Genomic DNA, 11540 nt, shown 5'->3' with positions numbered 1-11540 from the left:
TGCATACAGGGCTAAATGAAATCCTGGCAACTTTTTGTCTGTTATTTAGTGCTTTTACTTTACAAGGCAAAATTTGTCTGTAACACAACTTACGCAGTTGTGTAAAAGGTACAATAGTTACCTGTGAACTTTGATGAAATGAAAGTGCCTAAGGAAATGTAGCAATGTGGTTATCTATCAATCTATGTGTGTGTATACATGTTTAGACATCTTTATGAGGACGGGAAATTGGCTTGCCACTATACTTGTAGGGGGACAAAATGCCTGTCAGTTTGAAGGCATTTTTGAGGCTTAAAATGTAGCTTTAGTGTCAGGGTTACAATTAGTTTATTGTTAGGTTTAGGCTAAGGGTTAGGGCAACACATTCATTCTTGATGGTTACGGTTAGGGTAACCGGCTAGGGAAAGCATTATGTTAAATAGATGTCCTCACTAAGATATGAAATAGAGTGTGTGTGTTTGTGTACTTGACTGGTTTCACAACTGAAGTAGACAGGCCACAACTCGAAGTGCACTCAGTCCTGTAGGTGTGTCCTTGCAGACAGGTAAGAGTTGTCCAAACCTGTTTACTTTGTGTGTGGTTGCACCAGCAGTGCCTGCATATCTAGCACAGGATCACTCTGTGACTTTCCACTTCTCTCTGCGCTTCTGTCATTCCCACTCTGTCATTCAGTGTTTTTCTGTATTGGACTATTCCTGTTAATATAGCAGAAATGCCAGTCAAAGTGTTTTTTACAAGTGTGAGTGGTTCTACACAGGTACAGTACACAATCTTACTTGTCTTGTTCTTTTATTTTTAGCCAGTGATTAATATATATCACTGATACTATCAAAATATTGTGAGATGTGTGTAAAGTATTTACTTTTATAGACAATCTTACTGCTCTCTATGCACAACTCAGCAACTTTTATTATACAAGAAAACTTTTTATAACAAGTCACACAGCTATTAGTCTTGATAACGGATTAAATATGCCTTTTCAGATTAAGAAGAACCAAGAGAGAGTCTTTTCTATCTTAAACGCCAAGAAGATCCCCTTTCAACCTGTGGACATTTCTCAGAGTTCTGATGATAAGGATTTAATGAGGCAGGGAGCAGGAGATCCGACCGCGCTTCCTCCACAAATATTTAATGGAGACGTCTACTGTGGAGTAAGTCTCATAGAATAACTAATAATAAGCTGAACCTGCGATTCAAAACTTAAAATTATGATCAGATGTGTTTTATTTACACGCTTGCTGATGTCGTCACACAAAAAAAGAATAGAAACCATGTGGTTAGTCTAAGGCGTGGACACAGTTTTAAAATCAATATTTACACTGTATGCTAACTACTGGTTGTTCACACAGTTAAGCCAGGGGACAGAAATACATGGAGAAATGCATACATACCAATACTTTGACTTGTACACTCCCTGTTCATTCAATCACTCATCAGATTTCAGCCTTCCAGTTAGACTTAGTGAGACAAACTATTTGCTTGCAGAGTATTCCTTTCATCCTTCCAACTTACAAATGGTATATATACAGTTATATCAGAAAACTGAAAGATAGGAGGAAAGAACCTGATTGGCAGCTTTTGATACAGACATTTATGTACCCACAAGTAATGAAGCATGTTAACGTTTTGCCATAGCAAACTTTAGTTTGTGTAATACTTTAGTTAAGGACCGAATATCTCCAAAACATTGAAACCTTTTAACTGCACTATAGACTGTGTTCAATTTACTTTTTATAACAGATAAAGACTACAAGCATGCAAACAATGAATATTGCCAAAAATACCTGAAGACCCAACCCATCAAAAATAGCCAGAAAATTAAGATTTTTTTGGAACTGAGATGTTTATTAACCCATATAACAAAGGCAATTTTTTTTCCTATGTCATGTTGTGTATGATATATTTTTTTATTATATATTTATTATATATTTTCTGAATCACATTTGATACATTGGCAACTTTTTGTTAACAACAATGTTACTTTTAGTTTAAAAAAAAGAGTTTTGTCCATAATATTTTGAAATTATGGCAAGTATTGATCGTGTTGATGAGATAGAGGTCTCAGACACTCATGAATCGAATATAATACCAAGGGCATTATAGGGTTAAAGCTCAAAAAATGCTGTGGTACAAAGACAACATCAGAAAGAGGTGTGAAACAGTCCAGATAGTCTTTCCCAAAGATATTAATTATTTGACAGCAGTAAGCCAATCAGCCACAGCAGAAGCTGTTTTAAGATTTCAACTTTTTCCTGCCACAAAGCATCTTAATATTGTTTGTTTTTCTCATTCTCTTAAATCTGCCATTTTTTCCTTTTTTATTATCCAGTGCAAGAACAAATTCAACTGAAAGAATTGGGCTATAAAGAAATGCAAAGAAAGATAAAACAAGAAACCCTTATTGGATTAAAAAATGCGTACCCAACAGTAGGGTGCTGTTTTGCGTGTTCATGTGCAGTTGAGTTGTGTTTTTAATGGTTTGTGTCTTTTTGTGGGTTGTGAACATGAACATATGCTTACCCCAGTAAGCATAACTGTAGCTAATGGTGATCTCAGTTATCTGAATGTCTGGCTTGTTGTGTTGTATGTCATATTGGACAAATGTACAGTACACAGTGCAATATTTTTAAATAGGTTAATAATGCCTTTGTACTAATAGTGTTTTCACTCTGTTTCTCGGAATCCATCATGCATGTCTTCTCTTTTACAGGACATCAGTGCATTTGACAATGCAATAGAGATGGAACAATTGGAGGACTTCCTTAAGCTCTGAAAGGAACAGTGACAACAACTACATTGCCATAACCAACTAAACCTGTTAAAGAGGTGTTTTTTGTTCTTTTTCTTACTTTGTTTTTACCCACACTTGTGTGATAATATATCATGTATTCAAGTTTCCTCAGAGCTAGTCCTAGAAATGCAGTTTTTTTTAAATAAAAAAATGCTCAGAATAGAATTGCAAATGGCCTTCAGTGACATTTTTTATTTGTGAAGTTTATGTGAGACCACATCCTCTGTTCTCTTCGTGTAACACCTTCTGTGGGATTACTTGCATAGTAGCATTCAAGCTGTTGGTGTCCACTTATGCCTTCTTGTTCCAGTAGCCCACTATTGTGTGCTGTGCAGATGCCTCTGATGCTATGCTGGTCCTCATCCCCACAACACATGACCAGCACACCCTCTTTTTACGCATAAAGACACGATGATAAAAACAATCCTCTGGTTCTTGACAGGTCTTTGATAAACACAACCTTGGCTGAACAACTATACATGGCATATTACAATGTGTTTCATTTATTTAACAGGAGCTAACCTTCCAATGTGGCTGAATTAAAACAAGTTTGAAAGAAGAGTGGACCAAAATGGCTCCACAGTAAAGTGAAACACTCATCACCAGTGAGTGATGCAGAAGCAGTGTCCACAACTTACTGCTTCCATGTGGTGCTAATCAAATGCACTTGATTAACTTATTATCAGCAAGAAAAGAAGAAATAACAACGATATAAATGGTTTATATTACACTGATATTAAGAGTCTTTGAAGGAACTGAATTGAAGGATTTTTTGGCGATGCTAACGCTGTAGAGACAGGCATACTCTCCGTGCTGTTCATGACTTATTGCAGCGAGCTCAAAATTGGCCAGGTAGAAGGCTGAGTGGCCAAATGCTGACTTTGATTCAGTAGTGTTTGTGTTTAAATGTGTGAAATAGAAGACGCCTCTAGGGTATATAGAATGAACAGAGCAAGTGACAGTGAGGGTGCTGCCTCGAGAGACAGAAATTGTGTCAGGATTGGTGAGTTCCATTGCATTGGGGGACATCAGGGAGATGTTGGGTTTTTCCACTTTAACTGCAAACAACAATTTCCGATAATTGTGCAAAACAGAGGAAACAATGCACAAAATTACTGACCTACAACGGAAAGGTCAGCAGGATTTCCTTGAGGATAGTAGATGACTTCACTGGCCAACACCTTTTGATATTCACAGTAGTATGAGCCCTTCTGACTAAAGTCCACTTTAGGGAAGACAAAGGTTGCAGATGCATGATCTGAGAATTTCTCCATTTGAAATGACCCTTGGGTTTTTTTCAGGAGAAATCTCCCACCCATGCGTTCTGTTACTAGCGTGCAGGTAATTTCAACTTTGTCACCCCACTTAACCTCTGCAGCAGGACTTATTGTGATTTTGGGCTTCTGTTGACCACCTGAAGCAGATAATAAATGTTTTTTGTGTAACAGCCAAAACAACTTTCTCAGGAGCAATGAGATAATTTGTTAGTTCAAAATGAGCTATGTCTCTTACCTAAGCAGATAACGCTGGCATCTTCATCGTGCCCACAGTTATTTTCTCCAAATCCATCGTGTGAACAATGAGTAAGTGCAGACTCTTGGCCTGAGCATGCCACATTATCCAGCCATACTGGACCAGAGCCTCTACCAAAATGGGCACTTAGAGGTGCTGAAATGGCATGACCGCAATCAAGCTGTCTGCATACCACATCAGCATCGCTCATTTCCCAATCGTCATCACACACAGTTCCCCACTGTCCTTTATAGAAGACCTCCACTCTGCCGGAGCATTCAACTGAGCCATCCACCAACCGGACTTGTGCTGCATAACAGAGCAGAAAGAGTGAATACAAGTACAATGGAAAGTCCTTAAAACAACCAAAAAGAAGACAAAACTATAAAAGGACTTGAAAGGATTCTTCTCTATATATTTTACAAAATGTTTGTATTAATGCATAAAAAACAAATACCAAAATATAATATTAATTGGATATTATATCGTTTATTAGTCCATTATGTTAGGCAAAAGGAGTATTGCAACAACTGTTTCAAGTCATGGGAAATATGACGTTTTCGCTTTTTAATGGATGAAGTCCATACTACTCAAGTCTATGTAAGATAAATAACTAGTAAGCTAGCTGAGCTTAGCTTAGCTATAAAGAAAGCATTACCTAGACTGGCTTTGTCTAACAGTGACCTCTACAGCTTTCTGTTTGGCAATACGTAGCAAGCAATAGGCAAAACAGTTGCTGGCTAATCCTACTCCCTAAGCCAGATAGGTGTAAAAAAAAAATGTACATTTTCTAAAGAAAAAAAACAAAAACGCGAAAAGAAAATAATTTTGTTAAACATTAATCTGCACATGGCTGACCAAATTAAATACGACAGTTTTACAATCCAGTGTTATAATTTGGAAATTTATGAAACCAACTTTGATATAAAAGGCCTTACCAGCACAGAGAACACCGGCATCATGTTCATGCCCACAGTCTTCTCTTGTAAAACCCTTCACCGAGCATTCTTGAAGAGAAGTCACGCTGTGGAAACAAGAAGTGCTAGCCTCCACCACTGACCCACTGCCTTGGCCAAAAAAAGCAGCACCAGGAGCATTCACGGCGCGTCCACACTCCAGCAGCTCGCACACCACTCCAGCTTTACTTAGAGTCCAGTCTGTGTCACATACTGCGTGCCACTGCTCGCCGTGACGTACCTCCACTCTCCCAGAGCACTCATCAGTACTGTTAACCAACCGCACTGCCAAGCTCCCTGTGAAGTAAACAAAAAATATAGCCACAGGTATATAAGAATATTCTTTTTTAAACTGTGACGTACTTAGTTATATTATACATTATTTAAATTCAGAAGACAATATCTTAAAAAGTAAGCAAAAGAAGAAGAAGAAGCAGAAGAAGAAGCTGCCAAAATTACATTTTGGCATTTTATTTTTGCTTCTTCTTACCTGTGCAGGAAACACCGGCAACTACAGTTGTGTCACAGGTTCTGTCCAGACCTGGTCTTTGTGGACACTGATTCAATGTAGGCTCCTTTCCATTGCATTCAATTTGATCATTCCAGGTCTGTCCTGTACCAGGGCCAAGTTGAATAAGCTTATGAGGACTCCCACAGTCCAACTGTCTGCACACCACTGCTGCATCATTCATGTCCCAGGATTCAGCACACACAGTCCCCCACTGGCCTTTGTCATAAATCTCTACTCTTCCATCACAACGAGTGGATCCACCGGTTAATCTCACGTTTCCTGGAAATGATAGCTGTTATATTAATGTACATGAAATACAACTTGACCCACACTGTATATAGTGCACTGTATGACTTTTTTTTGGTTTTGAACTAGGGATGTACTGCTGACTGATTAAGTGGTTAATATTTTTGTGTTGCATCACATTAATTTTGTGCTGGATCCAAACAGCAGTGGACAGTCGAAGCACGTAAAACATCTTTTATGTTGAAAATGTAGCCATACTGTAATATATCGACATGTATGTGATATCTGTAGAAGTTGGTCCAATGGGAATGACAGTTGAGAGAGGAACTCTATGAATGAGTGTGCTTGTTTGATACAAGGAGGACCTGTGGTTACTGGGCTTCTATGTTTTCATTCATGTTTACAGACATTACAGTTATCGTTATGCTTGGCTAGCAAGGCTAAATCCTTTTTTTGGTTTGTGGTTGCCATGCTGAGGAAGATGATCAAATTTGAAGCTTGGAGAAATGTTTCCATTCTTCTGACTGGTGGTTGTCAATAAAGCCAGTCAAAAGCCAGAGTGATGCTATTGGTATTATTGATATATGACGTTAGTTTTGTATATACACAGTGTCTTAGTGTTTGATTATTTTTAGTGACTGTGCTTGTGAAATCTTGATACTTTTGCTTCATGTCTGAGTAGGATGAATTTTTGTGTGGTATGTCGGGACTAAGCCTACTGAGCTTTTGACAGTATACGCAAAAACATAGCACACCTTAAAAACTCAGTATATAAGACTCTTGGAAAGTCTTCAGTTTTTGTGCCTTCTAATCTAACCTTTTAGTTGAACATAGTTTCCATATTTATTCTAGATACTCCATATCTAGATTGGTACCTGACAAATCACTGCTTGGGGTTTCATTGCATAATTATAAATCGGGTGTTTTGCATGAACACGGTGTTTCACTAAATCACTGGTCTTTTTTCTAAAGTTAGTCCAGTTTTCTGCATTTGTTCATGTAACTTGAAGCCCTTCTACCAATATTTAAAGGTTGTGTGAAAGGGCCAGAAACAATTTCCATCTTAGTTTTTTTAAAGAAGAATATAATGGATTCATTTTCTTTTTGAAAGTCTAATTTCAATTTGACATCAGACTTTACCTGAGCATACCACAGAGGCATCTTCAGTACCATCGGTGATAGATCTGGTATGGTCTCTAAACGTGCACTGCGTGAGAGAACTCTCTCTGCCGTTACAGCGAATCTCGTACCCTCTCAGATCTCGACCTTTACCAAATGACTCTGAGATCTTGACAGGATCTCCACAGTTCATCTCTCTGCACACCACAGCAGCTTCATTCATTCCCCAGTTAACATTAAATGCTTGTGACCAGTGTTCCCCATGGTGGACCTCCACTCTTCCTGAGCACAGGTCAGTCCCATTGATTAGTCGAATGGCAGCTACAAAGCACAGTAGAGAAAAAATATCAGCAATTCGTTGGTGTTCATCTGAAAGAATTGTATTAATTGAAGCTTCATCTGATATTGGTGTTGCAGAAATAACTGCTATGTAATCAATAACTGAACATTTTTTGGAGTACAAATATCCAAAGAAAATGCTACATCCAGAACTTTTTGGGATCTAAAGGTAAAAAAAAAAAAAAAAGACACTTTGTGAAATGAAACATCAATAGTTTGTACCTGAACAAATCACTCCTGCATCTTCATCATGACCACAGTTATTCTCTCCAAAGGAGCGATGACTGCATTGCCCAAGAGACGTCTCATTACCCAGACAGTTGACATTATCCAGCCAGATCACTCCTTGTCCTTCACCAAAGAAGGCACCAGGTTTAACTCTCTGAGGTGTTCCACAGTCCATGGCTCTGCACACCACCTCAGCCTCTCTTAAGTCCCAGTCATCATCACACACTGTTCCCCACTGGCCATCATGCAGAATCTCCACTCGGCCAGAGCATCGGTCAATGCCGTTCACAAGCCTTAGCGGTGGTTGACCTGAGGGCACACGTTAAACAAATAACAATAAATATTATAAGCTGTTGCTTTTCTTTGTTTTTTTTTAAGGTTGTCATCAATTTTAAAATTTGTTGTAACAGATTTTTTTATTTATTCATTTTTGGCGTCTTGGGGACAGCAGAAACTAGCTTTACAGCAGCATGTTGTGTAGCTTCATATCTATCCATCACACATGAGCAGACTACATGGCTGAGAGCCTGATTCAGAAATCAGTGTTGGCAATGGGAGTAGAACTCAAAGATTAAGAAGTGTTGCCCAATACTTTTCGCCATTTAGTGTATATCATGTAACAATCAGAGTTTGTGGATATAAATAAGACGTTAATGTCTTGAAAGATAATGCTTTTATAACAAGCTCTAGGTGCATAAAGGCAAAAAACAGGTCATTTTAGTCCATTGCTAGTTGGTTGCAGCCTGATGGTGTCATAATGTCAGGAGTAACTGAGATTGTGTAGATATAAATTACGTATTACTGTGGTGAAATAAAACTATACCTGTTGCAGGCAGGCAAACATTAAAAATAGGTCATTTTAACATGTTGCTAGGTGGTTGCCAGGCTACATAGTGATATAATAATATCTGATATAGATAAGAAACTTCAAAGTCTTAAGCTATGCCACGTTTAGTTGCTCAGCTCCTAATTGTAAAGAAGTAGTTGGTGGACAACAAAACAGACAGAAACACAGAGAATGCAGAAATGGCTTTATGAAGCCTTTATAAAAAAAAGTTAAAGTGCAAAACTGTAACCCATTCTATTGTCTTTGACTTGTGAGTGTCTGTCAGTAGACTGAGCCTTCAGGATTTTAGTTTAAATGCTTTTGATGAGCCTCAGACCTTTAAACACATTCACAAGTACATATTAAGTAAAAGAAATACTCCACATGAGCCAACCTTTTCTTTTAAAAGTTGTCCAAACATGACATTTGCTATTTTTGGAAAGCAGGATTGCAGCATGTCTGTATCTTTTACCTGCACATGCGAGAGATACACCTTCACATGACCCTCTGTGTTCTTGCAGTTGACACTGGCTGATAGAGTTCACATTATCAGAGCATCTACTTGTGAGCCCTCGCAGTGAGCTGTCACCAAAGTAGGTGTCTTTGGAATTTTTTGGAGCTCCACAGTCGAGCTCCTTGCATATGACTGTAGCTTCTTTAAGACCCCGGTTATTACTACAAAGTTTCCCCCATTGGCCATCATGGAAAACCTCCACTCTGCCAGAACAAGTGTCACTCCCATTTATCAATCTGACTGTCTCTGCAAAGCAAAATTTGGCATCATTGGGATTGTCATTAAAACTCAGTTTTGAGAAACAAACAGAACAGAGCCTGTGTTACCTGAGCACACAAGACCAGCATCTTCATTGTGGTCACAGACATGTTCTTCAAAATCTTTGTGAGGGCAGTCAGCGAGTAACATTTCATGACCAGTGCACTCCATCTCATCCAACCAAACCTGACCCTGGCCTCTCCCAAAGTAAGCCTTGTACTTGACTGAGAGAACATTCCCACAGTTCATCTCTTGACAAGCTACAGCTGCATCTTGCATCCCCCATTTGTCATCACAAACTGTTCCCCATTGTCCTTTATAGTAGATTTCAACTCTACCAGAGCAGCGATTAGTCCCATTCACCAGCCGAATGGGTTGACTGTCTGTTAAGAAAAAAAAAAAAAGTTAGGGGCATGGTTTTTCTTTCAGAAAGGGACAATCTAACAGTGTCAGTTTTACTGGCCATGTACCATGGCCAACTTACTTGCACAGACAACAGTAGCATCAACACAGCTTTCTCTGAAATCTTTAAGTTTGCACTGTGAGATTGAGTTCTCATTTCCAGAGCAAGTGGTTTTGATGGCAGACAGTTCATGTGCTTCTCCAAAATATGGTGTTTCATTCTGACCGAGAGGATCGCCGCAGCCGGCTTCTCTGCATGCCACCTGAGCTGCTTCCTTGCCCCAGTCATTGCAAACTCTTTTCCACTGACCCTTGTGGTAGACTTCCACTCTGCCATTACAACGAGTGGTTCCTTTCTCAAACCGCACATGTTCTGCAAATGATGTGGATATTAAACGTAATAAAATAATAATGTGTTTCATAAATAATAATACAATCAGCCAGTGTGTCTGTATTTCCCATAGTCTATATACAATAATACTACTAATTCTAGTGAAGATTTTAACTTTGTCAGAACCAAATTGGAAGAAACTGGCATCTAAAGCATATTACCAAAAGAAAACAAAAGAATGCCTTGGTGCATGCTTAATCATCCGTAAGTAAGTGTAGCCCGGATGGGAATTTGGGAGTAGATACTCGTAATTCCCATGGACTTAAACGCCACAGTAACATAAGGTGTTCACAGTTAATATTATGTGATTTAACTGTACTCTGAATGTAATTTGCCCTGTAATATGTCACAAGGTAAATACAGGTAATTAGAGCAATGAACCTGTTATGTTAATCATAAAGTATTATTTTATGGTATGTAACTCTGAAGAGAGTTAAAGTATTGTTCAGAGTTCTAATTTTCTGGAGGCCCGTGAAGGTAGCATGAAACGGGACCTGTGTATCTGTTGTAATGGAGGAAGAGAGGAGAACGGCATGGAGAGATGCACGAGGTTAGCTGAACCAAAGTGAGAGACTCAGCTAGTTTTACTGAAGTTACCTAGCACAAAAGAGTGTCGGACTAGAAAGCTAACCGTGTGAGAGCTTCGCAACAGAGTGTGGGGGAAGTGACTTTGTGTTCAATGGTCGCACCACCGTGAAAAAAAAACTGTGTTTCCAGCTACGACCGCCGAGGCTAAAGGCTAGCCCGGACTGCCTGGCTGCGCCACGGAGGCAGCCGCTATGGACTGTCGGAGAGCTGGACAGTGACTGGCTAACGCGTTGTAGCAGAGACAGCATCCGGTCCGCAGGGAGAGCGGAGAGTGAATTTAGTTTGGGACTGGCGAACGGAAACCTACCGAGCAACTGAACTGTAAGTTGGACTTTCGTGCTCTTACTGGGGAGAAGAGGATTTTTCTCCATCGTCCGGCGTGAGCAGCAAACAGGCCTGCAACAAGTGTGAATGTGAGTGTGTGTGGGGCCCATGTGTGAATATTGTGTATCTAGTGGATTATATAGCATATTTTTGAGTGTACATTCGTGAGTCACTTACCAAGAGGTGATAACATAATTTGTGTTGTTTAACATAATTTCAAAGGGAAATATTTCATTTACACAGCATGTTTCATTTGTTTATGGAGCTGGATATCATTTGAGTTGAGTTAAGAAAAGGGTGTTTTATACATTACTTTTTCCTGCCCTTACATTCAGTAAACGTTTGGTTTGTGTTAAAGAGTTGTCTGGGGTTGATTCTTTTACTACTGGTTAAGTCTAACTTGCAGGCAAAGGTTTACTGGTAGTTTCCCTGATTCCTGTCTATACCAGAACCTTTTTGTGGTATCTAGGCTGTAACGAACCTAACACCCCGCCTAGGGGGTCCAAACTGAGGTAAGTGGATTTAGACTCCGTAT

General features: G+C 39.2%; 2 protein-coding genes across 2 annotated transcripts; one reads left to right on the top strand and one right to left on the bottom strand.

Annotated features, from left to right (window-relative positions):
- Positions 1-574: 574 nt before the first annotated feature.
- LOC308397118 (SH3 domain-binding glutamic acid-rich-like protein 3) lies at positions 575-2963 on the top strand. The gene is made up of 3 exons (XM_080882847.1): positions 575-757; positions 984-1151; positions 2711-2963. Exons 1-3 carry the CDS (start codon positions 713-715, stop codon positions 2771-2773), a joined length of 276 nt encoding a protein of 91 aa, XP_080738973.1. The 5' UTR covers positions 575-712; the 3' UTR covers positions 2774-2963.
- Positions 2964-3903: 940 nt separating this feature from the next.
- On the bottom strand, positions 3904-11052 carry LOC308397067 (scavenger receptor cysteine-rich domain-containing protein DMBT1-like; the record flags this gene model as incomplete). Its single annotated transcript, XM_080882786.1, has 10 exons — positions 3904-4016; positions 4107-4205; positions 4304-4612; positions 5242-5556; positions 5750-6049; positions 7157-7456; positions 7697-8011; positions 9369-9683; positions 9785-10075; positions 10989-11052. 10 exons carry the CDS (start codon positions 11050-11052, stop codon positions 3904-3906), a joined length of 2421 nt encoding a protein of 806 aa, XP_080738912.1.
- Positions 11053-11540: the final 488 nt, after the last annotated feature.

This window comes from Rhamphochromis sp. 'chilingali', assembly GCF_963969265.1.
Source record: "Rhamphochromis sp. 'chilingali' genome assembly, chromosome: 5".
Classification (NCBI taxonomy): domain Eukaryota; kingdom Metazoa; phylum Chordata; class Actinopteri; order Cichliformes; family Cichlidae; genus Rhamphochromis; species Rhamphochromis sp. 'chilingali'.
The sequence above is the reverse complement of the archived record's forward strand: the minus strand, read 5'-3'. Positions and strand labels throughout refer to the sequence as shown.